General features: G+C 46.2%; 1 protein-coding gene across 3 annotated transcripts in view; it reads left to right on the top strand.

Moving 5' to 3' along the window:
* Positions 1-24025, top strand: part of RIPOR2 (RHO family interacting cell polarization regulator 2) — a gene marked incomplete at both ends in the record, with an annotated part of 89472 nt that overhangs the window by 46582 nt on the left and 18865 nt on the right. For 2 of the 3 annotated variants that reach the window (XM_079533166.1, XM_079533167.1), the window contains 7 exons: positions 13995-14130; positions 15545-15700; positions 16288-16366; positions 16594-16617; positions 17599-17652; positions 20152-20301; positions 21194-21257. In XM_079533166.1, the coding sequence (XP_079389292.1) occupies positions 13995-14130; positions 15545-15700; positions 16288-16366; positions 16594-16617; positions 17599-17652; positions 20152-20301; positions 21194-21257 (663 nt within the window). Of the gene's footprint in view, positions 1-13994; positions 14131-15544; positions 15701-16287; positions 16367-16593; positions 16618-17598; positions 17653-20151; positions 20302-21193; positions 21258-24025 lie in introns of those variants that run through there. The other variant, XM_079533168.1, reaches the window with a different exon arrangement.

The following is a 24025-nucleotide window of genomic DNA, read 5'->3' as shown; positions in this document are numbered from 1 at the left end:
TTTCTGGAAACGGTGTGCGTGCGTCTGTGTGCGTGTGTGACCATTCCTCCTGCACGCCTTTTCATCCATCCCCTCAGTCAGGAGTCCGATGTGTTCCCAGCCCGATCTCCGTGCCCACTGCCATGCTCACCTTCGTGACTGTGCTCTGGTGCAATCACACAGAGCCCCAGGCAGGAGCGCTCCCCAGCAGCAACATTACCTTCGTATTCCCCAGCAGCTAATTAGGTTTCACCAGCATTGCTCTCTTCTGAATAAACAAAAGGTTGGAGCATAACCCCAATGGGGTTTAGAGCAAGGGTGAGATTCCCATGCTGCCTTCCCTGCCTCCTCTGGGGTATTCCCTTTCATTTGCTTGTCACACGGTAGGAAAAGATGTAATGTGGTCCAGGTTGCCATGGCCAGGTTGGAGGATGATGTCTGCTATAGCCACAGTGGCACAGATAACCCCACACAGCTTCCACGCCTCAGTAGGCACAGGTGGGTATATATGGGGCAGCGTGAGTCCCAAAGCACCACATCCACCTTTTTTTCCATAAATACAACATTTTCTCAGTCACTGACTAAATCACTTGGACAGTAATTTAAGATGGTGCCTGTGCTTCCCATTAGTACAGCAAGCACTTGCGCAGGGTGGACTCTGAAAATCTCAGCATCCATAACCTTGCTTTAAATTTCAGCATCCAAGCAGCACTTCCTTGGTAGGATGAGGAAGTTTTGTTTGTTTGCTTGTTTTGGTTTTCCTTTTGAGGAGCAACAGGTAGAATGCATTTCCAGGTTCCTGCTTAAGGAACAGAACAGTTTGCTTTTCCATATCTCTTTCCTGCTCTCTGGAATAACAATGCAGTTATGGCTTAGGGCTTCTCTGTAACAGAATGAGCAATGTAATGGGAGAAGTCTGTGGTTTGTGCATGAGGGGTGCCTGGCATCCCTGTATGAGAAGGGTGCTCTGCCTCTCTCTGCTCTCAAGGCGCGTGGCCATTTCATTCAACTCTATGAAATCACTGAGCTCTGCTCTGTGTGACAGCGACAGGGCCGAGGGAACGGCATGGAGCTGCGTCAGGGGAGGGCAGCTGGGGGTCAGGGAAAGGCTCTGCAGCACAGGGCGGTGGGCATGGAACGGGCTGCACAGGGCTGTGGGCACGGCCCCAAGGGCCGGAGTTCAAGGAGCATTTGGACAGCACTATCAGATACAAGGTTTGGCTTTCAGATGGTCCTGTATAGAGCCAGGAGTTGGACTCAGTGATCCTTGTGGGTCCTTTCCAACTTGAGTTATTCTGTGATTCTATGATATTTTATGAACTCTATTTTATTTTATCAACTCTATTCTATTTTACTACAGAGCAAACACTCAAGGTGATTGCTGCACAAAGCGTGCCCTGAACCCCACTGCAGTGCATTCACGAACCCCCAGAGCTGCCTTTTTCTCTGTTCTTCTATAGCCCAGCCAGAAGCAAGGTGACTCTCAGGCAGTGCCCCCACCTACCCGCTGTGAAGAAGCGGCAGAGAAGGCGAGAGGCAGTGTTTGCTGTTTCCAAAAAAGGGCTGGTTGCTCTGCCTCTGTCCCTGTGCTATGTGCAGCAGGGACAGGCAGCCCATGGACAGATTTTGGAAACGATAAAGAGCAAGGGGATACACCAGCTCCTCCCTGTACAGCTGTGCCTCGGGGAGGGCTGAGCATATAGGTCCCCACTTGTGTGCTCCCCACAGTGCCCTGCACTGCTCTGGTTTTACTGCAGCTGTGCCCGGCCCGGGACGTGCTGCCCCAGAGCAGGGCCGGTCCCTTGGCACACCGCAGTTGCTTTTTGGCAGCTGCAAGCACCAACCTCGCCTCTCTCTTTGTATCCAGGCTCTGCACGCGGTGGCCTCTGTAAGCAGCAAGTCCTCAAAGTGTGACACAAGAACTGTCTGCTTTTTTTTTTTCTTTAAATTTGTCTTTTACTGCTCTGTTTTCATGTTACAAGGGGATCCTCTCATTCTTACCCCTGCCAAGTACAAAAGAAATGACAGATTAGCCCTGAAGTACGGGAGCATCTTTCTTCCCCTCAATGGGAGGCACAAATTGAAGCTGACAGTTCCCTGGAAGCAGCACAACCCACGGAGCAGCCACAATAACACATGCCATCTCTCAGCCCTTTTAAAGCCTCAGCCTTGCTGCTAAACGCCGGCTCTGCCGGCCCCAAGCACCCCATGTACTGTAGCCACCAGAGCCTCCTGGGTCAGACAGCTGCTGGTGGGCCTCCAGCCACCGATTGATTTCAGATAATCACTTCTCCAAAGCGCTTTTAGTCTTTAATTCAACAAAACACACGACACAACCACTTAGCTGCAACACCCAGAGATTGGTCAGACTTGGTTTTGTCCTAAAAATAGCACTGATGGGAAAACTTCAAGCCATCCATCAACCCCAGAGAGGCTTGAGGAGTTGCAGCAGAGAAAACCTACGTAGCTGTCCCTGAGGTGCTGGGTTTAGCTTCTCTGTCATGTATTCTTGCAGCTTGCCTTCATGCCCACAGAAGGTCAGTCTGGACCAACCCTACCTATTCATATTTAACCATTCTTGTTCAAGCTGACCAAAGGAATAGAATCACAGAACCATTCAGGTTGGAAAGAACCACTAAGATCATCTATTCCAGTCACCAACCCACCCCCACCATGCCCAGTGACCATGGCCCTCAGTGCCACATCCACACATTCCTTGGACACCTCCAGGGACAGTGACTCCCCCACCTCCCTGGGCAGTCTGTGCCACTGCCTCACCACTCTTTATGAGAAGAAATTTTTCCTTATACCCAACCTGAACCTCCCATAGCACAACTTGAGGTCATTACCTCTTGTCGTATCACTGAACCTATTTACAGTGCTGGAAGCAGATAGGCAAATAAGCACTTGCAAATCCCTGTGGGAGGTTGCACTTGGATGGATGGGGCAAGGCTAAGTACTGCTGCTGCCTTTCTCTCTCCCTGAGATACCTTTGAGCAGCCCTCACTTCTTGCTCTGTCTCCCAGTACCTCTCCCTTCAGTTGGATTTCCCTTTATACCTACTGGAAGAAGTGTACTGAAGCAGTACAGAGGGCAGACATGGTTTGTGGAGCTGGTGCGTGGGAGTGCATGGGGCTCAGGCCCTTGGTACAACCTGGGGCAGGCAGGTGGGAAGGGGGATGTAGCTTTGCATTCACAGATGGGCATTTTCTGGTTGTATGGCAGTAGGGAAAAGACTTTTTCCTTAATTAAGTAACTTAATCTCCTCTGTTTGTCTCTAAGTTAAACATGTTTGGGCTTAAAACTGTAATTATAGGGGCATCTATTGCACGTTTGTGCATTGACATCCCAGCAAGTGGTTTTTGGCCAGGACATCTCCCTTGGTGCAGGGGCACCTTCTCTGCCCATCACTGGAAGCATCATTGGGTTTTGGTAATAGAAGCCATCCCAGATGTATAGGCATGCTTGTGGGTGATGGAGCTGCTGAAAAAATACTGCTGCTCAGTCAAGTGTATGATATGTCAAGTCCTGCATGAATGAATGCCCTTTCCTTGTCTTGATCAGTACATCCACAAAATGCCATTTTGTTGGTTCAGAGAAGGAGTTGGGTTTTTGCACAGGGCTGATTGTGGGCTGGGGAGCAATTGGCTGTGAGGTGCTCTTTGAAGCATGAGGCATTTTCCTGAATTCAGCGTAACGCTCGCAGGCCACATCTATTTAGATAAACGTATCTTTTTAATCAGAATAGACATCTGCCAAAGTGAGCAGAGGGGACTGCTTGGTTTATCAGACGTTTAGATTAATGAACCCAAGAGCCGGAAACACTCATTAAATCATCTGTGCTACATAGAACCAAACCGAGGCCATATTAAAAATGGTAAGACCAGCTGATGCCATGGCTGGAGAGTAATCAGCTTAAAAGCCTGCTTGCAAAGCCAAGATTTTGCTTTCTTTGCATTCAGGGAGCAGTGAGATCAAAGAGCCTTGCTGCAGGCACAACCACGTTGGAAGGGCTTGCAGTGTGTTTGGCTTCCATGCCCTACACTGCAAGCAGAAGCTGCCCGATGTTCTTTTTAAGGATGGAGTCTTTGTGTCCTTGTTTTCTTGTACCCAGAATGGCAGCACATGCCCATTGTTGCTGTTATGTGAATTGGAAAATGCAGAAACCTCAACAGAGAACAAAATAAGAAAAGAGCAGGAGGGCAGTGGAGGACAGAGTGTGGTGCCATGCCTGGGAAATTTTCGTTGGCTTGCAATGGCCCCGGTGGGTTTCTTCCTTAAACAGCAGAACATGGAAAAGTAGGCCTGTCCCGAGGTGCACACAGCCCTCTTTTATGCAATGAAAAGTTCCACCAGATAATTGCCTTGTAGTTCAGCAGTATAAATGCTGTCAGATTTTTTTAATCCAGCCTCCGTTTATCTTTCATGTCTCTGTATCTACAAAGACTTAAACAGCAACTAGTAGTAAGGCTGCAGTGTATGGCATTTGAAACTCGAGATTTCTTTTTTTAATATTCACTCCAGTTGAAATTTACCAATTGAACTCAGCTAGCTCTACTTACTGTATACTCAAGAGTCTCATCAGGTTTGCATTGGACATGCCTGTAGCAGTAAACTATATCAGCTTGGGGTTGTTCTCCTGCATTAATAGCAATAGGCACTGGAACAGGCTTCCCCGACAACAGGCACTATTTCATCCTCATATCGATTCTGAGTCTCTTTTCTTTTAGTTTTTAGTCGTTCTCCCTTGTCCTGTTGCTGTCAGATGATGTAAAAAGTCACTCTACCTCCTGTTTAAAAGCTCTGTTTTAAATACCATAAGGCTGCAGTGAAGTTCCCCTAGAGCCTTCTCCAGGCTGAACAAGCCCAACTCTCTCAAGCCTTTCTTCACAGAAGACTTGAAAAGATTGTCATCAGAAAAATACCAACCTCTGCCTTAACTTTAAATTAAAAAAAATAATCGAGGTCATCTACATCAGCTCTTGTCTAATGTGAGATTCAAGTTGTGAGTGCAGATGAGCTGAAGCCAAGGAATGGCAGTTCCATCAGAGCACACGGCCTCGCTGGGCTGTGCACGGACAGTGTTCCATTGTTTGATGTTCCGCAGAGGAACTTCGGCTGTACACCGTGGCCAAGTATAAATGAAGTAACAGGACTTCTATGGCAATGCTTTGGGAACAGACACATTTGTGAAGTGTTGAAAAGATTAAATAAATAGATTGCTTCGGTGCTCACACCTGGGACAAAAATGTCTGGCTATAAGGACAGTGTTCTGTCCTAAACTGCGCAGCAGTGTATCTTCAACAATATATTAATGAGCAGTGTGCATTAAGATCCTCTTGGAAACAGAACTATCTTGTAAACATCGAAGGCATTTTAAGTCTCCCTAATCCCAAGTATTTAAAGAGGAGCAGCAAAGTGTTTGCATCTCATTAGCAGCTGAAAGGGTTTTGACAACAGAGATGTTTTACTTTCAGGGATGAAAAGCCTGCCTCACTTGTTTAATTTATCTCACGCCTGCTTGTGTTAGAGTGAACTTGGAGGGGATACTGAATATGGCAGTGGTTGGTTTGCCTTGGCTGGAGCAAACCCAACGACCCCTAGAGCAGCTCACCACTTACCCACACCGTCTTACACAGAGCTTGGTGCCTTTACTTTCTTGTAAAAGTAAAGAAATGAAGGTTGTAAACAGAAATATTGTTGCAAAGTGAGAGGAGAAAGCAGCATTCTTCAGAGTAGTTTTGCATTAAATGCTGCTATGCCACTGCTTTTCTCTCCCGACAAGGGGAAGATTTTTATGTTCACTGCTTACATAGACTGTGAAATCAGGTCACTCTCCTGCTTACACCTGATGTACAGCTTTAGGACAGTGCTCACCGTGGATTTTTGCCAAATGACTCCCACCAGAGTCACACATCATTACATCAGGGCTGGCTCACCCAGCTGCTTTCGGATTCCACTGCTGGGCTCATCCAAGGGTGACGTCTGGTCAGTAAGGGACAGCACCACTCACCGAGCCACCGAGGGCTGCTGACTCCCCAGCTCCTACTGTTAGTGCTGGCAAAAGTGCAAGATGGCTTCATCACCTTTTGTGATCCCCGCTGAGAAATTGCAGGTCTACCCAACACGTTGATACAAGCAACCTTACAGTAGTTGCCTGGTTATGGTTGTAGAGGTAGAGAAGCAGCCTGACTGCTACCAGCAGTAATCCCACAGCCCATTCTCCATCCTGCTAGTTTTATTACTTCTCACAAGACCACATCTTTTAGTATATCTCCTGCTACAGGGAGAGATAACAGCGCAGCACAAAGTCTACTGCATTACTCCCCACAGCACTGCTAAATGTCGGTGTGATTCAGCAAGGCACGAGCTGCTTGCACTGAGCTGCTGCTGCAGAAGCAGTGAAAGCTGGCTTTCAAGCGCAGGGAGATCATCCTCAGCTGATCTTCAGAAATGCTTTTCTTTATGTTATTTTCTTACACTCAAATGGCAGGGGGCTTTGCTTTTAATTAATTCTTTAATTGACACGAAGAACAATCGATGATGAGTAGAATTGGAGTTGACTTCTAATCAAAGATAATTCTGCATCCCAGGGTTAGTTTTAAATGAACGAACATGAAATCTAATTAGACAGGCAGGCCCTGATCCCTCGGCCGCACTCCGGTGCGCTGTCGCAGCGCCGCTTCTGCTGAGCCACGCTAATACCGCCTGGATGTGGTTGCTCTGTATTCAAAGAGCTGTAAGAGAACGGCATTAAGGACGGCCCTGGGTGTATTTCACGCTCACAGTTGCTCCAGCTGCCAGCACGAAACAAATGTTGGAACTGAAAAAATGAGGTCAGCCACCGCGAACCCATCTGTCATGTGTGGGAGCCATTTAGTCTCAAATTTATTTTCCTTGGGTTTATTACAGCAAAATAACTCCTTAGCGTTTCCCTCGCCTTATGTTTTTGGCATGTGCTAAACCAAAATTGAGGAAGATGCTGGAGGTGTTTCTCTGAGGGGGACTGAAGCAGAGGAAAGGGCTCCATGTGCTGGCAGCTCTGCCGAGAGCAACCACAGCATTGCTGCAAGGCAGCAGCGTGCTGCTTTGCTGCAGCCACTAGCAAAGCAATGGGAGTGACAGAAAAGAGAGGTTTTACTGAAAATAAAAAAGCAAGTTAGACGTCCCCATGTTGAATTTGGCACTGTACTGCTGTAACAGATTGATACAAGCTGAATTTGTTGGAATTATGTTACAATTGGAGCGTCAACCACCAACTCCCATATATACACAGGCACAGATGCTATCACCGTTCTGCTGGTGACCTGAATGCTTAGCTTTCTTCTTATTACTGTTGTTACTGCTTTTTGGCTTAAGTGCTTCATCCAGTCAGGTAGCAAGAGCAGAACAAACAGCATGAGCCACTCCAGATGGTAGACAACTTGGGTTTCTGCTCAGGCCATCTTGTGATGAGCTAGCAAATACTGCAGCATTTCGGCTGAAAACATCCTTACATGCAACAGAAAAAATGTTCCTCCATAAATGGAACAGTAAAGTATAAGTCTTGCTATTAGTATCAAGCCTTGGGAGGATATTATCTGACACCAAAGCTAAAATTTGTCACCAAAGTACCCAAAGCTGACACTCATTTATTAGAAATAGGTAATGGCACCTTGTGCTCACTCCCAGGGTTTTCTGCAATAAAGCAGAGCTCTCAGCTATGACTTAGGCAGGGCCAGAAAGGACACACAGGCTCTTCCTTGTGCACCGTAAAAACTGAATCCACCCAAACTGAAGATATAAAAATACAACTAACAAAAGAAAGTATCCCTGCAAGAGCAGAGCTGTCAGCCAGCAGCGGGCCCACGCCTTTGAGGAGATCCCACTGGTGAGGGGACGCACCTCAGGCGGTGCTGCTTCCATCTCAGAGTCTTGGGGCTGCAAGGGGCAGACCGAATTTTGCTCCTTGTGCTGGAGCCAACGAGGCTGCTTACTGCCTAGGTGCCCGCCCCAGCACAACCCAGGCACTCCCACATCTCCCTTCAGAAGGAGAGGGAGCCAGCTTGTAGCTCCTCTGTGTGCAATACTGTTCTCCGCAGCCACGCCGATAAGCCCACGTGCTTCTTTTTCTGTGCTAAAATTAACATTTGAAGCTCACAGATCTGCTGGCCTTTCACTGGCTGATGTAGGCTTGGGAAGTGTGCTTCTCAGTGTAGCCATATGCTCCTATTTAGGAGTACCTCCGACTTGGACTTTGATGGAACAAATGCACGATTTTGTTCTGGCAACCCAGAATAGTTCTTCAGATGGAGCTCAGATGTCTGTACTGCTCTAGCAAACCCTGCCCTGCACAAGAAGTAGCAGCTCAGTCACTGGGAGCATAAAAATGCCATCAAAGTTGTACTATATGTAATCCAGTCATCTTCTGATGTTTCCAGGAGATTCCATCCCACAGAAATGATCCTGACACATTTAGAAATTAGGAGCCTATGTGCTAATGCGTAGGAGTTTTTGTCCTAAAAACGTTAACACTACTGTAAGAGAGTTAATTTCCTTGTGAAAGTTTTTATAATGCTTTTGAGGGCTCTTACCCATATATTATTGTCAACCTTTTATATTAAAAATTCATCCTCAAGAATGTTTAAGTTGTCATCCAAGATACATACCTCTTTGCCTGCTAGGAGTCTGGGATACATGAAAACAGTAAATTCCAGGTGGTAGTTTGGGCTACTGGCCATGCTGGCCTCATATTGCCAAGGTAATTCAATTAATCAGAAGGAAGAAATTGGGAAATTGATATTAACGAAGACTAGATTGTAGACCACAAATGCAAGCAGCACTAGCTGCCTTCACAGAAGGTTCAGGTTGGGTATTAAGAAAAATTCCTTCTCAGATAGAGTGGTGAGGCAGTGGCACAGGCTGCCCAAGGGAGGTGGTGGAGTCACCACCCCTGAAGGTGTTCAAGGGACTTGCGGATATGGCAGTGAGGGTGGTCAGTGGGTATGGTGGGGGTGGGCTGGTTGGACTAGATGGTTTTAGTGGTCTTTTCCAATCTTACTGATTCTGTGATTCTATGAATGTACACTGAATGAGCTTGGAATTGGACTGAGACAGAGTGCGGAACTGAATTGTGCTCTTCAGGTTTGTTCATGCAAAGCAGAAAGAATTGGCTTGCTGTGCAGGGGCCATGACTTGTAGGGGATAGTCAGTTTCTTCCCTTGTTGTACTTACTCTTTTGGAGGTGTACATTGCTAAATGAGGTTTTATTGCAATAAAGCATTTTACCTTTTGAAGTTAACAAGCTACTCTGATAAGCACACTATAATCCTTGACACAGATGAGAGATGAATATATTCTTTCATTATTCAGTAAGTTCCCAGTTCATTTGTTAGACATATCCAGTTGCCAGGTTTTTGGTTAAGAGGGGTTCCTCGCATGCACAGCTGAGCCCTTTGGCTGCTGCCACAGTCTGCTCAAAGCGGTTTAGTGGACCCTCTCACCTTACCCCAAGCAATCATCACTAAATCTTAATGCACAGTCTTCAGACCGCAGATCAGCACAAGGAACATCAGACAAAACATCTCACTATGGGGATTACATCTTTGCAGATCCAGAGAGGGCCTTGAGACGCATGCCACATAAAAAAATAAGATAGGAACAAAGGATTATCAAGGATCAGATCGGCCCTTGAATCCACCCCCAACATTCCCTTTTAATCAAGGATTATATTTAATCCAAAAGCATCCCCAAAGCCGCTGTGCCGCAAACCCTCAGCTTCAGCTCCCTAACATTCTACAGCAAACCCAGGACCTAGAGCCATAACTGCAGATGCTATGAGAGAGTGGGATCAACCATGGGCGCACCACCAACATGTATTTATTGGTGGTCTCTAGGCCAATTAGAGGGGGAAAGCAAACAAAAAGGTCAGTCTTGATTTAGCAAACATGTTTCCAACTGAATTTCCCATCTCTTAGCTTGAAACCTGCACTATTTATAATATATGTTGGCATTACGGGAGATGCAAGTCCATTCAGAAGGTGACTGAAAGAGGGCAGCCCTGTGGAAGTGATGGGCTCAGTAGTCACTTCTCTCATTAGCTCAGGCTCAGCTGTTTTAGCTGTTAGGAGAGATGAGAGCAATGGGGCTTTATTTCTCCGGGGACAGAGGCACCATCAATTATCTGCCATTCCCCACTGCACAGTGTCACTGAGTCAGGCAGGAAAAAATACTGATACAATTTCACCTTATCCCTCAGCATTGCTGCTAGACTCATCACTCAGCTGCCACACACTTAGCATGGGCAATACTAATTGTATTAATTATGCTCACACACACACAGTACATGTTTATCTTAGCAGGAAGAGGACTGATGATTTTTTTTTAAGTGAAACGTTGGCAGTTCATCAGCTGTAGAGATTTTAAAATAATGAAAAAAGATTTCAATTTCTGCTGGTTCGATCCACCGCTGGGGCAGAGACTTGAATCTCCAAAGCTTTTAATACCATTTCAGATGCACATTCTCATAAAATCATAGAATGGCTTGGGTATGAAGGGACCTCAAGGATCATCAGGCTCCAACCGCCTGCCTCAGGCAGGGCCACCAACGGGAGCTCCCCATTTAACACTAGACCAGGCTGCCCAGGGCCCCATCCAACCTGGCCTTGAACACTTCCAGGGACGGGGCATCCACAACCTCTCTGGGCAGCCTGTTCCAGCACCTCACCACTCTCTCTGTAAAGAACTTCTCCCCGAACATCCAACCTAAAACTTCCCTCCTTCAACTTGAAACCATTTCCCCTTGTTCTGCTGTTGTCTATCCTTCAAAGAGTTGACTCCCCTCCTGCCAGTAGGCTCCCTTTAGGTACTGAAAGGCTGCAATGAGGTCACCCCGCAGCCTTCTTTTCTCCAGGCTGAACAAGCTCCACTCCCTCAGCCTGTCTTCGCAGGGGAGGTGCTCCAGCCCTCTGATTATCTTTGTGTCCCTCTTCTGGATTCTCTCCAACAGCTCCCAAAAGCACACCATGCTTTAATATTGAGAGAAGAATGCATATTATAACTAGAATATGGTAGCTTTGTATCAGGTAACTATTAGAAACTTGGTCACTACATTGGAGCTTCACCAGAATCCCCCTGCTTCTGTACGGACGGTGGTCAGTTCTATAACAGATCTGGGTGAGTCCTTGTGGACTGAGACTTAATGAAATTACCCCAGTGATTACATGCATGTATACAGAGTACAGCTGTATTATTCAACTCTGTGGTAAGCTTGTGAATGGTTTAATAGTAAGCAGGAATATAACTGCTCCTCAGCAAAGCGTTTTCCCACAGCATGGCAAATACTCATCACCCAAAGGGTATTTGCTAGATGTCAGTGTCATAAATAATCCATGACTGTGAACGTGGTGCCTGTGCAAATCTGGGCTAAGGGGCTGTTGCTTCCAGAGGGGGTCAGTGCAGCTGTGTGCGGTCAGCTGGAAACGTTTGAGGTGTTGGCAATGTAATGTTAAATTTTAACAGCAGATTGTGTTTGTATGATAGAGGCAAACTCTAACCTGATGAACATATATATATTGAGCACGAGCCAATGTGGGCTCTGAGTTCTGACCATTCTATGCAATAGCAAAGCAGAAGTAGTTCCAGGCAGGTCTCCAGTTTGCATTTCAATTGCACTTCATCCACATTTCCTTTTGGTACTGTGAGCAAAGTCCTCACTACTAAAGCACTGCAAAGCCCCTGAGAACTTCAGCAAAATAAGTAAATAAATCAGTACATTTCTTTTTCAAGATTGTTGCATTTTTAAGCTTCTCCAAAACAAAAGAACTATGTTTTTATGACCAACATAGCCATGACTAGCACTCAGCATCAGGTTTGCTCTTGTTCCTCTTGTTTCCTGAGGGTTTGCGAGCTGATGTTTTTTGTCAGCGGGATTTAGCTTCCACCCTCACATGTCCCTGGAGGGATTCAAGGCCAGATTGGATGGGGCCCTGGGCAGCCTGGTCTAGTATTGAATGGGGAGGTTGATGACCCTGAATGTGGCAGGGGGGTTGGAGATTCATTATGCTTGAGGTCCCTTCCAACCCTGGCCATTCTGTGATTCTGTGATGTCACCAGATGCTGGCCACACTGTTCTATCCATCCTGCTGGACACCCTCAAAGCTTGCTGCTCTTCTCAGAGGGGTTTGGTCTGGTTCTCAGAAGGGTTTTCACAGCATGATCATAACTGCATAGTGAACATAATGAATACAACAAACACACTGCTAGGTGAACAGCGTGCAAGGTTTTGCTTCCAGGTTATGGCACTGGCCTGCTGAAGACAATTCCGTATCCCAAAGTTGATCCTAGCAGGTACCAGCACTGCTGCTGGGAGACAGCAGGGGTGGGAAGTGGTGGCTGGGAGCTGGACAACTGGCAGCCAGGGCTCACATCTGCAGATGCTCCTGTGGAGCTCTGCCATAAACCCGTCACTCCTGCTCCTGTGCTCCAGGCACAAGGCCAGATGGATTGGAATAGTCTCCAGCTATAAAAGTCTCCCAAAAATGGGGTCTGGCCACATCCAAGCTGCATGCTAGAGTAGCTGGAATAGCTTCTAGCCCATGCTAATTCCCTAGATGTGCCTGGGGATTGTTCAGGAAGGCTTTGGTTGGCATAGGTGGCTTGAGAGAGACCTCAGTGGTTGTTCTTGCCCAGACATGAGGCTGCATGGAGACAGAAACCTTTCCAGGTAGATCACAGCTACCTGCTGGTCACAGCAGTGGAGAAAATTTGGCTTAAGCACACCTATCACAAAGCCAAGGCTGCATCTGTGAGGGTTGCCCAGTTACAGGGTACTGATCAGTTCTCACTTCCAGAATCAGGAGACTGATGCTGTTTGGGTTGTGTAACGGAGAAAATTTCACATCGCTAATAGCGCTGACAATTCTGAGGCTGGAAGAAATATTTTTGGCAGAGCTCTTATAGAAATATTCCTGACAAAGCAGCTCTTCTTGGGCAATACAATCCTCTCCAGAGAAAAGTAGCAGCTCTCTACAGTGGTGAATGCCACCTCGGGGAGTATTTGTCCAGCCTAGCATTACAAATCAAACAGAACTGGACTGTGCACGACGTTTCCCCACATATTTGCTTTTTCCAGTGAGTGTTTGCCATGGAGGCACTGCGTAACTCTGCTCCTTATCTGCAATAAATACGTTTGGTTGTGAAGGCTCAGGCTGCAAAACTGTGGTCCTCACACGTGGCTCCCTTTCGGGCACTCAGCTATGGACTATTCACTTGTGGGGATGAGAGGCTGCTTTAAATTTACCCACTGAGTCCCATAGGCTGCAGTGTCGCAAAGCATCAACTCTGTTGCCTGCAGGCAGCTCTAGCCCTAACGCCTGGAGTCCTGCTGCAGCCCTGTCTCAGCCCCAGACTCATCCACAGCTGTGGAGCAGATGCAGCGTGAAATGAACTGAGGGTATGAGGTGTGCCAGGTTCTGCTTTTAAAATAAATGGGAAAATAATATTTTTGTTCATTTTGTTTGTCAGGTTATTTTAAGCTGGCTTAGTTTCTCCATGTGTTTCCCAAAGCAGTGGTGTTAGCACCCCTGGAAGGAAGGCAGTGGTGAATGGACAGGTCCTGTAAGACAGGGGTGCAACAGGGTCCTTCTTCTTAGTTCACTGACCACCTCAGCGTAGCGTGGCACTCAAAAGGTAGCACTTCTGGTGTGGCAGATGTTGATACTGGAACTGGGGGAGAAGCATGCCAGGCATGGCATGAATTGGGGCCACTGCTGAGATTAGCACATCACAGCAGCTGGTTTCCAGCCCCACACCCAGATCCTCATTGCAGCCGCAACATGGTTTTCATAGTCCACTCTTGTAATTTATTCTGCAAACCAAGCAACAGACCTCAGCAGACTGGAGTTGGGGGTTGTATTCATGCCCTGGCTCACAGCCCCTCCTAGGGTTGGGTTGCCTTTTCTCCTTCCTGATGCCCCTGCTTCACAGCACACCTCCTGCCCACCCCGATCCCTGACCTTCTTTCTGTTGTTTTTCAGGAATATCCTCCCGGCTTCCGGAAATCATGTCAATAGGATCACATTCATTCTCTCCAGGAGGTCCTAATGGGATTATCAGGAGCCAGTCCTTTGCTGGCTTCAGCGGTCTGCAAGAGAGACGCTCCAGGCAAGTACTGTGTTCTTTAAGTGGCTTTCACAGTCAGGTGCTAAAGGGACTGGGGGCTTAGAAGGCAGCAAAGAGGTGATGGAGAACTTCCTTCTCCCCAGCTTGCAGGAATAAGTTTTCTAGGCTAAAATCTCCTTATATATTGGCCATGTCATTAAGCTGTTAGCCTGCATCTTAACTACCAAGTGCTTCCCCTCCACCCTTAACGCAAGGCTTCCTCACATTTCTCAGAGTTGTGAGAACATTTCAGAGAATGATTTTAATTTCCTAACTTATGCAGCAATCTTTTCACAAGTAAAATGCACAGAACTATGATAAGCTTTCCACCGCCCCCAGCTTCACACTGCTGCTACCTAAAAGTCAGTTTTCTCATTGCTGCTGTGAAGTCAAAGCAGCCCCATTTTTTTGTCTGTTTTTGCAGAGCTGCTTCAGCGTCCGTCTGGAAGCAGATCCTGGTGCAGAGCCTTTCCCTGCGTGGTCCTTTTGGCTAGACAGGACCTCAGGCTTTGAGCCACACACTTTACTGGGTCAGCCAGATGCCTCCAGAGCTGCTTTCCAATTAGTTTCAACTTGCGTGAACCCCACCAAGCTCCAGATCAGCAGTTAACAGTCAGGGAGGAGCCACATGGTGAGGAGGTCACCTCCCAATTGCCAGCAGTAGGGTTAGATGCTGACCTGCAGGAGAGGAGCCAAAGAGCCACCTACAAGCAGCACAGCTGTCCTCCATTTGTGGTCCACCAGCAGTATGATAGAGAATCATACAATAGCTCGAGTTGGAAAGGACCCACAGGGAGCACTGAGTTCAACTCCTGCTCCACACAGGACCACCCAAAATTCAAATCCTATGTCTGAGAATGTTGTCTTGAACTCTGGCAGCCTGTTCCATGCCCACCGCCCTGTGGTGCAGACCCTTTCCCTGACCCCCAGCTGCCCTCCCCTGACGCAGCTCCATGCTGTTCCCTGTCGCTGTCACACAGAGCAGAGCTCAGCACTGCCCTCCGCTCCCTGTGAGGAGCTGCAGCCGCCATCAGGACTCCAGACACACACGTGACCAGTCCCCAGTCTTAGGAACCTCCAGACTTTACACCTGAAATTATCTAGGCACCCCTTTGCTCTTAGCCCTTTCATGGCTGAGTCTAAGCAGCAGGAGGCAGGACAGGCACGGGATAAGACAGAGAAATGCCTGATGAGCCTGGGACTTCATATCTGGGAGAGGCAACTGGCACATCAAAAGCTGATGGCACACATCCCAGAATGCTCAGACTTCTCAACCTGTAAACAAACACAGCCCTTTAAGCAGCAGGCATGTAAGCAGAACCATTTCTCTAGCACAGATAAGATCAGGAAGATCTCTTTAAGTTACGCTTCTTTGAGATTGTTATGATTTATAGGGATTTTCTCCTTTTTTATGTTCACTTTGCAGGTGTAATTCTTTTATTGAAAATTCCTCTGCGCTCAAGAAGCCCCAAGCAAAGGTGAAGAAAATGCATAATTTGGGCCACAAGAACAGCACCACCCCCAAGGAGCCCCAGCCCAAAAGAATGGAAGAGGTCTACAGGGCCTTGAAGAATGGCCTGGAGTAAGAGCCTTTATTGTGCTTGTTGACTGAAGCCTTCTGGGACATTTTAGCACACAGAAAAACATTTCACAGAAGCAAAGATCCTTAATGATAGGAGAATGTACCTGTTGGAGTAAACTTAAGATTGGAAACGCGTAGGAAAAATCAGTCCAGAATTCCAATTCTGTTTGCTTGAAAAAGTCCCAAGGACAAGGATTTCAACAGTAGATTTTTCTTTTTTCCCCTCCAGGTTTCCTGGAGTCATATCAGAAGCACGTATAGTCCTTAAGATAACGCTTCTGACGATAAGGGCTTTTACCAACCAGACACGATAGCAGCAATTTGAAAGCACCAGCCTGTAAACTAAGCAGAAGATAGCTTACTTGAAGGTGGTTGTTTAACATCAGGAAAACACTGGGCTGCCTAAACAAATGGCTTCTAATTATTCTCAAAAAGGCAGCGGGGAAACTGTTTTTAGAACAGATCAATACAGATCAACTTTTTGAGGAAGGCCATTTGTTGCAGAGATTTCCTTGTATAGTGCTTAGGAAGCAGCTCCGTGACACGCTGCAGAGCTCATGCCTCCCTTCTCTGGTTTGTGTTTACAGCGAGTATCTGGAAGTGCACCAGACAGAGCTGGACAAGCTGACTGCTCAGTTAAAAGACATGAGAAGAAACTCACGCCTGGTACGTGTTATACTTGTGATTGTTCAGAGGAGCACAGTACCCATCCAGAGGTACTGGAACAGGCATGGGCTGAGAGTGGGAAACCGGGCATGTGAATGCATGATCTTCATCCCTTCCAGCTCTCGTCTTAGTTTCGATTTCTATTCACTGATAAATATTATTGTCTCACAGTGCTCTGGCACTGTTGTGTTTCAAAATAAGTTACAGTTTCATCTTCTCTGTTGCAGGGAGTCCTGTACGATTTAGATAAGGTATGTTACCCTTTTTAACACTTGCAAGGTAGCATTGGTATTTGTACGATGTGCGGAGCTGGAAACTCTCAGCCTGCTCTAGCAGCCAGGCTAATGTCTTTGATGCAGAAGTTACCTGCAAGCCATTGAATCAGTTGCTTGTACAACTTTGCCCTGTAACCGCCAGCAGGAGTGGGAGGCTGGCAAGGGCACATGCTGGGTGTCTACAGGCCAACTCCAGAGGGACAAGCCAAGGGCTCAAACAGCTGCCTTTCCTCTTACGTTATGCTCCTCTGAGTGAGAGCCAGCCAGCGCTTCATGGCATGAACATTCAAAAGAGCAGGACAAAATCCCCAGAGAAGCAAACTGTACAGAGGTGGGCTTGCTGATAGCTGCCCTTGGGGTAATTCCAGCCTGTGTGATCACTGCTTACTCCTGCTCTGGGCACTGAAGGGGGGGAGAAACAAGCTGAAGAATTGAAGGTATTCCTTCTGTATGGGAAATTTTGGCTGAAACAAAATAAAAGCCCTCAAAAGCTTTTCCTGAACTATTTGGCTTTTTTCAGTTAAAATGCCAAGCTTGATTTTGCTTTCAAAAACAGTTTATTCAGGAGAATAGGTTTTGAAATGCAAAATCTTACCAGTTTTAATATAGGCTTTCAAAGTAGTGAAAATACAGGTTTTTCAGCCAAAAGTGCTCAACTTACTAATTTCAAATGAACTAGGGAACTCGCATCAAAGAAAATTGTTGCAGACTCCATCAGAAAACATGGCTTTGTATCTAAAAGCATATTATGTGTAGATATCAGTGAGCTCCATTTTCAGCAGTGGCTTAGTCACAGTAAGGTGGAACAGTTGAGGCCGGATTCATGGTCAGCAATGCCTTGCATGCATTAAGGAGGAGTTCCTCAGACTCCTGGGGATCTGAAGACACAAGCTAGAGCAGAAATATCTTGCAGATGTGTTCACACGTGCCTCACTCTCTACTTTCTGTTTCCCCCAGCAAATCAAAGCAGTTGAACGATACATGAGGAGGCTGGAGTTCCACATTAGCAAGGTAACAAGCACCCCAAGCATGTCCTACATTAGAAAAAACAACCCCTGGGCCTACTACTGCCCCCTCCCTCCACCTTCCAGGGAGGTGGATTTGACAAAGCCTCTCCCAGATTCAGTATTTTTGCTGGTCTCGGTCATCTTGTGCAGCTTCTGCTGCATGGTTTGGTGGGCTCACATCCTCTTGATTGCATTGGTGAGAATGAGTGTCTTGTACCCAGTAGAGGTACGCTTTGTGGTTTATACCTATACAGTTTAGAGTTGGATGAGGCCCACAACATGCGTTCTCTTGGTTATAAACCTATCTGCTAGTTATTAGTTACTTTTCTGAGCCTGACAAAAGAAGGAATTATTTTTGACGGAGGAAATGTGTTTTGAGAGCCATTTGAAAAGCATTCATACAGCTTGAAGTGCTCCAATTATGATAGTCCATCAAACCTTTTAATTTTGTGTTCTCTTACTCTGAGAGCTGAAAAAAGTCAACAGGCAATAGGCTGAAATTTTGTTCCCCCAGCCGCTTTCTTTCTTGCTGGCAACATGAATGGCAAAATTACTGCTTGGAGAACATTTCCATTCAAGACCTTCCCACTCCAGTCCTTTTAGAGCTAATGGTTTCTATGCTTGTAATAGGAATGAAAGGCACCAAATGCAAGAGGGTAACACTGGTCACCTGAGCACATTAGTTTTCTTCCTGTAACCCACAGCAACAGAGACAGAAGAAGTAGAGTTGCATTGCATTAAAACTAGTGGGCTTGTTCAGGTGACAGCACAGTTTTGTTTCAGATGCCGGAGGGCTCTTTCGACCCTGTGCTGAACAAGGGCACCCACTGCATAGGAAGCAAAGGGTGGGAACAGTGTGCAGCAGCAGACCACACTCATTTATCAGGGAAGATGAGCATGTTCACACTGGAGATATCAGCACAAAGTCAGTGCTCCACCCTGATGGCAGGAGTCAACTCCAAGAAATGGCCATTTGTAGGATCTGTCTTTAGCATAGGGAACAGTGCTGACTTAGAAGTGGTAAAGTGGTGGGTACATCACCAAGAAAGTTTTTCCTGTAACTCTGAAATGTCAAGATGCTGCCTATGGCTTCCATTACCCTTTGCTGCACCATTTCACTTGCAGAGTAGTTCCCATGTTGGTTGGAGAACCAACAGTAAGGGCTTCTGCTGTCAGGAAAATAAGTCTGCCTTGTATGAGTCAATGTCGTGTTTTGAAGAAGTCAGGATGAGCACCCCCACTCCAAACAGATAATCAGTAACACCTTTTGCTAAAGATTAAGCAGGCTTGGGAAAAAAAAAAACAAAACACAACAATTGCAGCACACCTGGATCAGGATCATTTCTAGCACAGCAAAATGATCATAGACTAACAAAGCCAAGGTGCTGGAAGCTTCCACAGAAAGAAATTCTGCGAAAATCCATGAGAAAGCACCAGCATGGGTAGGGCAGACACTTAATGTCAGAGAACAAAGGAAAACAGTTATTCTAGATAAAGAACAGATATCATTCCATCCTCACAGGGACATAAGAAGCAGGAAGAGATGCATCTTTCTCTTTTCCTCTCCTCCGCCGATAATGTCAGATTAGAAAACCTGTTTTCTCAACCATAAATTAAATTATACCATTGTAGACTTCCACTGGACAGCTTGGATGGTGTAAACTATATGCATTCAGTGCAGGGATTAGAGAGAAAAGGGAAACCAAAGCATGAGACATGTAAATCCACTGCAGGCTTGATCCAGGTGAGACTTTACATTGTACATCACCAAGTATTACAAAACCTCCAGACTGCTTACTGAATGTCTGGTGCCTCGGCCATGCCAAGGACTGTAAGAAGATCACAAGGAAATTATGCAAGCATCTATGGAGCTGAAGTTCAAAACTGAATTTTGCTGTTTCTAAACTTTTTCTTATTTGGGCTACAACTTCTAGTTGTTGAGGCTTTAAAATCACCCCCCTTCTCCCACTATTACCTGTCAGTGCAGTACTGCAACAGTCTTAATGCATGGCTGGTGTTAGCAATACTGAGGACACTGCTGTCCCTAAGAAATGTGCCACTTAGCATGCCCACTCCCATCTGGCAGTGTGGACATTGCCCACATCTTTGAAAGAGCACTTACGACACCAGTATATTTATTTTAGAAGCTTGCTGCGTTCCTCCTGTACAGCTGCAATTGCACATGTCCCAGACTGGAGGGAAAGGCAGCAGCAAAACTTAAGGGCACACAGGGTAAGCAGATGAGTTGTTGCAAAGCATCCGTTATCACAGTAACGAGATTTATGCAGTAGAAGATAATTCTATCTTGTGCTTTTTTTTTTTGGTCATCTGTGACAATATGACAGCTTCACTGACAGCTTCGTTCATCCACTCACTCTCTATCTGAGGGTTTAATCGCTTGTTTGGCTTAGTTTCCTTGTAACACAATTGTTTTACTTCATTGAGTTCTCAGTTCATCTTTTTTTTTTCCTCCCTTCCTCACCGTTCCTGTTGTTTGCTCTAGGTGGATGAGCTTTACGAGGCCTACTGTATTCAGAGACGTCTCTGTGATGGTGCCAGCAAGATGAAACAGGCCTTTGCAATGTCTCCTGCCAGCAAAGCAGCTCGAGAGAGTTTAACCGAAATCAACAGGAGTTACAAAGAATACACAGAGGTATGTCTTCATCCATTTGGCCTTTCATTTTCACTGTTGTTTCACAAAGGCCATGAAAACTTGGCCGCTCATTTCAGTGATAATCACATCCAGATAAAAGGGTTAGATGTAAAACTAGTGAAGGAAGATTGTTAATTATTTGTCTTCTCGTGAATGCCTGCTATCTTATAAAGACGGGTGACATAAACCCAAAGAGTTCTTTGAAATAATAATAGTTATGTTCCAAAAGACCAGGGCTATACCCCAGGAATCGCTGCACGTAAAGAAGTAAATCTGCCCCGAACCTACATGTGTCACAACCATACATGCTCCTTCCCATCCTGCAGACATTAGGGTGGCAGGGTAGCTAGAACAAGCAGACATCTTGTGCTCTGCATCCAGTTTCAATTGCTGTGATTACTATCTATTTTATTAAGCCAGCAGTTTAATTATGGAAAGTCTGATAGTGCTGCAAACATCACAATGCACAAGCTGTGGCATCCTGCCTAGCTCTTCTGGGGAGGGTCAAGTACCCATCTCACACAGTCTTTATTTTTAATGTCGTCCATGTTTCTTGGGAGATTAAAAACATGCTGGGAGCTACTCTGGCATGGAGCTGCTGCTGGCCCGCATCCTGGCTGGAGAAGACAGGGACAGTAGCCATGCTATCCTTTAAGGGCCACAGCTGCCCACTGCTAATGCCAGGATTAGATCTCAGGGTTACATTCAGCTTTGGTGTGAGCAAGCATAGCTCAGCTGCTGTTTTTAGGGCCAGATTTTGCTAAAAACAAGAGTAGCTCTTGCATATTGATTTTAATGAAAAATACCTTTCCTTTGCATAATAGAAGTGTTTATTTCCAAAGGAAAAAAAAGGAGGGTTTTTCTGACCTTGCTATTCTGTCTTCCTTAACAGAACATGTGTACCATTGAAGCAGAGCTGGAAAACCTGCTGGGGGAGTTTAGTATCAAGATGAAAGGTAATTACTTTTTCACCTTTCCTTTCACTGAACAGCAGAAGTCAGTCTGTACCTGGTACTGAGGGCACTGAGATGCTTTGGTTTTATATGTACTTAGAAGCTTGCTTTCCCCTCCACTACACTAATTGCTGAGCCTTCAAACTCTGACTTGCACATCTACCCTTGGAAAGGATCACAGAGCTGGGGGCAGAGTTTGCAGAGAGATTCTTCCAATAAAATGATTCATGTTTTCAAGGGAGACGTGATAGTTAGGCTCACCCAAATGCTCCTCCCAACAGCCAAAGCAATTCAGTTTGAAGGCTACTGCACCTTTTGCCTCTATCCCCACAACCCTTTAGGAGCTACATGAACATCCATGGAGCTGAACTTCAAAATAGTAAACCCGAGGCCATACAGCACAGAAAGCAAATTGCATCAAGCCCCTCAGGGTATTTCCATAGTTGCTGCAAATGCAGTGCAATGCACAGTTCAAGACAAGGTGATGTGTTGCAGAAGGCATCAGGGCATCACAAACAACTGGGCTGAAAAGGCCTGGCCCCTTCTCTCTTGTATGCCCAAGTCTTCTAGAAAGGCCTGTGGGCTACAGTGAAGCAGAGAGCAAACCACAGATAACAGCTATATCTAAACATTCTTGTACCATGAAGACGCCAAATGAGAAATTAGCAAAGAGAAATACCATATTACTAAGTATTTTCTAATTAGGACACCATAACTCCTATCTAGGCCACTTTCTCCAGGAATGGGAATCCAGTAGGACAATCCAACTTTTGCTATTAGCACAGCTAGAGCAACTCCAGCACAAAAGCCTAGTGATCACATAGCAAGCACCCTTTCATTACACCACAGCACAGCCAACTATGCTACTAATTTTAGAATCCAATGTTAAAACTCAAAGTATTCCTCCCCCCAACGCTTACCTGTTCCTAGCCACGCCAGTGACAGTTATTTTAGTGCACTCTGTTGCTTATGTGAAAAGTGAGCCAACCCACACAGCACCATCAGGAAGCAGGAGGCCTATGCTGTGCTTTTATGATTGATACAGGTATGGGAAATGTTGATCACAGCCTGAACTTCTGATTGACCACCTGAGGTGAGCAATGAGTCAGGCACAGGAGCACAGGTGAAGGCAATTCACCTGTGCTACCAGAAGAGGGTGGAGCCTGGCTCCACCTCTCCTGGACCCCATTTAAGTTGTGTCTGGTTAACCCAAAGACTGCCACTGAGGAAGGATCTCTTTTAGAGATTGCTTTTTGTGGAGCTTATTGTGAGCGTTTTTCATTTATTATCCTTCCACCATGATAATCCTACTTAGCCTAACCTCTGTACACCTATTGATTGTACAATACATTTTTTTTTTTTTAAACCTAATCATTTCTCAAAATAAAGATAATAAGCTCACTAGAATGAGCAGTAGCTCAGGATTAATCAGCTGAAATTAAACAGGAAAACCCAATATGGGACTGTAGGAAGTCTGTGTGGGTAAGCCAAGTGCCTTGTTATGATGCACAGGGAAGTGCCCTTGCCCCTCTTTGAAGCAGACAGCAAAACACTCAGGTCATTCTTAGAGCAACGCTAGTCCAGCACCGAAATCCACCTGCCCACATTCCTGCACTTGAGCAGATCTATGCATGCTGCAGAAGGCTTCAGGGCCCTGAACGCAAAATACGTTTGTGTTCTGATACCTTACATAGCCACCTAGCAGCCCTGTCCTGCCACTAATTGCACTGGCCTCTTCAAGGTGCATCAGGGGAGGTTCAGGTTGGATATTAGGGAAAATTTCTTCTCTGAAAGAATGGTAAGGCACTAGAACTGTCTGCCCAGGGAGGTGTTTAAGAACCGTGTGGGTGTGGCACTGATGGACGTGGTTAGTGGAGATGGGTAGACAGTTGGACTAGGTGATCTTAGTGGTCTTTTCCAACCTTAATGATTCTATGATGAAAGCCATTGGTTCCTGCTATACACTGAGGCCCCAAGAGCTGCTCGTCACCAAAACCTACGTGCCTTGTGACAGTGATTTGAGCTCAGCAGCTGTGCACTGTTCAGTCTGCCCATCATCAGGCTGCAGAGACCTGAACAGCAGCCTTAAGACCTCATTCCTAGACCTCAGTTCCTGCCTAAGCTGGTGCCTGGCAGGGCCTGTCACTGGGCACAGACCTCAGCTCCAGACAGAATGCACACAGAGGCCCCAGCCACATCCCCCCCCCATCCAGTGAGCAAAGAAGGGGCCTTTTATGTTCCTCAGATGCTTTCAGAGATGCGTCCCAGCAGAGATCAAATTCCTTTGTAAAAGTGTGCCTAGGGAGAGGGGAGCAGCAGTGGAGTGCTAGAAAGTTTGAATTATTTATAAACAGTAAATAAATTAGACAGGAATTGGTAATATGAGCTCTGAACAAGGGCATCTTTATTCAGCTAAGCAATAGGATGAGTGAAGAAAACTATTTTCTGATGAAAGAAATGAAAGATCAGCAGATTACTGGGACAGGCCGTGACTGCACAAGAGGGATCTAGTTGGTTCCAAAGTCCACCTGCAGCCTGGTAGTAGAAGCCAACATTAGGGCACAGCTTAGCTGTGCTGATGCTAATAACCTCTTTCTCTCTATGAAAGTACCAGCAGCAGCTGGTATGAGAGGACAAAAAAACATGGTGTATTCCTGGGGTGCTGAGCAGCTGAAAGAAATGAAGCAGTTATTTTTTCTTAACAAAACAAATGCAGTAGCTACCTAATAAAGAGATCAGTGAGGAAGAAGAGATTCCCTGTGTAGAGGGTT

This window comes from Tetrao urogallus (assembly GCF_951394365.1).
Source record: "Tetrao urogallus genome assembly, chromosome: 3".
NCBI lineage: Eukaryota > Metazoa > Chordata > Aves > Galliformes > Phasianidae > Tetrao > Tetrao urogallus.
This window is presented reverse-complemented; position numbering and strand designations above follow the sequence as displayed.